Source organism: Aplysia californica, unplaced genomic scaffold, assembly GCF_000002075.1.
Source record: "Aplysia californica isolate F4 #8 unplaced genomic scaffold, AplCal3.0 scaffold00522, whole genome shotgun sequence".
Lineage (NCBI taxonomy): Eukaryota > Metazoa > Mollusca > Gastropoda > Aplysiida > Aplysiidae > Aplysia > Aplysia californica.
Window position 1 is genome coordinate 206,350 of NW_004797792.1, and position 1,147 is coordinate 207,496.

General features: G+C 38.4%; 1 protein-coding gene across 1 annotated transcript in view; it reads left to right on the forward strand.

The window, feature by feature from the left end:
• LOC101847364 (serine-rich adhesin for platelets-like) overlaps positions 1-1,147 on the forward strand; it is an 18,857-nt gene that overhangs the window by 16,737 nt on the left and 973 nt on the right. Inside the window, exon 7 of the mRNA XM_035971855.1 lies at positions 502-652. Coding sequence (XP_035827748.1) covers positions 502-652 — 151 coding nt within the window. The remainder of the gene's footprint in view (positions 1-501; positions 653-1,147) is intronic.

A 1,147-nucleotide genomic window follows, 5' to 3' on the forward strand; every position in this document is an offset into this window, starting at 1 on the left:
GCTGCAGTGGCCATTGATTCCCGACATGTGAAGTAGAGAGTGAAGGAGAACTCTTTGTTCTTTGCCCTGAACTTCTAAATAAGTGGAATAAGTGGATGATGATGATGATGATGATGATGATGATGATGATGATGATGATGATGATGATGATGATGATGATGATGATGATGATGGTAGGACATTGGGGAGGTGGAGGGGATTGTTGGGATGGGGTTGTTGATGTATATTTCTCTATCTCCCTGACAACCTCTTGAGCAAAGTGCACTTTTCTCCTAATCGTTATTCATTTGAATTGTTGTTTTCTTGAGACATTCGAGTTATTGTTCGTTTCTTATTTCCAATTTGTTTGTTGTTGGTTTGTTGTTGTTGTTTTTTGTTCCTTTTTTATTAGTTTGTTGTTGTTGGTTTTTAAAAACTTATTTGAATGATTACCATTTTGAAACTTGTGAATCAATGTTTTCTTAATTTAACACATCTGAATTACCGTTTTTCTCTACACAGGCCAAACTCTTAAGAAGAGGATGAGACTAAACAACGATTTTGATGAAGAGGAAGATTCTGGTATGGACGATTTTATCGATGACAATGAAGAGGGAGACGAGGTGAATGTGTCCAAGGAGATCAAGAGAATGTTTGGCTATGACAGAAGCAGGTAACTCTCAAGCTTGTCGAAATATTTTTCTACAGGACAGCCGTGATCTGATGAAACGCATTTTTTTTCATTTTGGCGAGAAAATTGTTTATTCCACTAATGAATTTTACCTGTCGAAAGCCATCTTGAGATATCAATATGAAAGCCTCACTGTGACTAGTTTTTGAATAAATTAGCATTTCAAATTTGTTTTAAAAAACACATTTATTTCCAATGTGATCTGAAGAAACACATTTTTTTCCAGCTAGTAAAATTGTTCACTTCGTGGTCGGCCTCTGTGGTGTAGTGGTTAGGTGCTTCGCAGTCACATGCAAGAGACCCGAGTACGATTCCCGAGTGGGGAGAGAATTTACTATCTGGTGTCTCGGACTTTTTGTTGGGATAATGTATCCCTCTCAGCTCGGGTTGGCGCAGGGTCGAAGCATGCCTCCATAAATTATCTAAATAGTGCCTATGGGAGAGAGAGAGAGAGAGAGAGAGAGAGAGAGAGAGAGA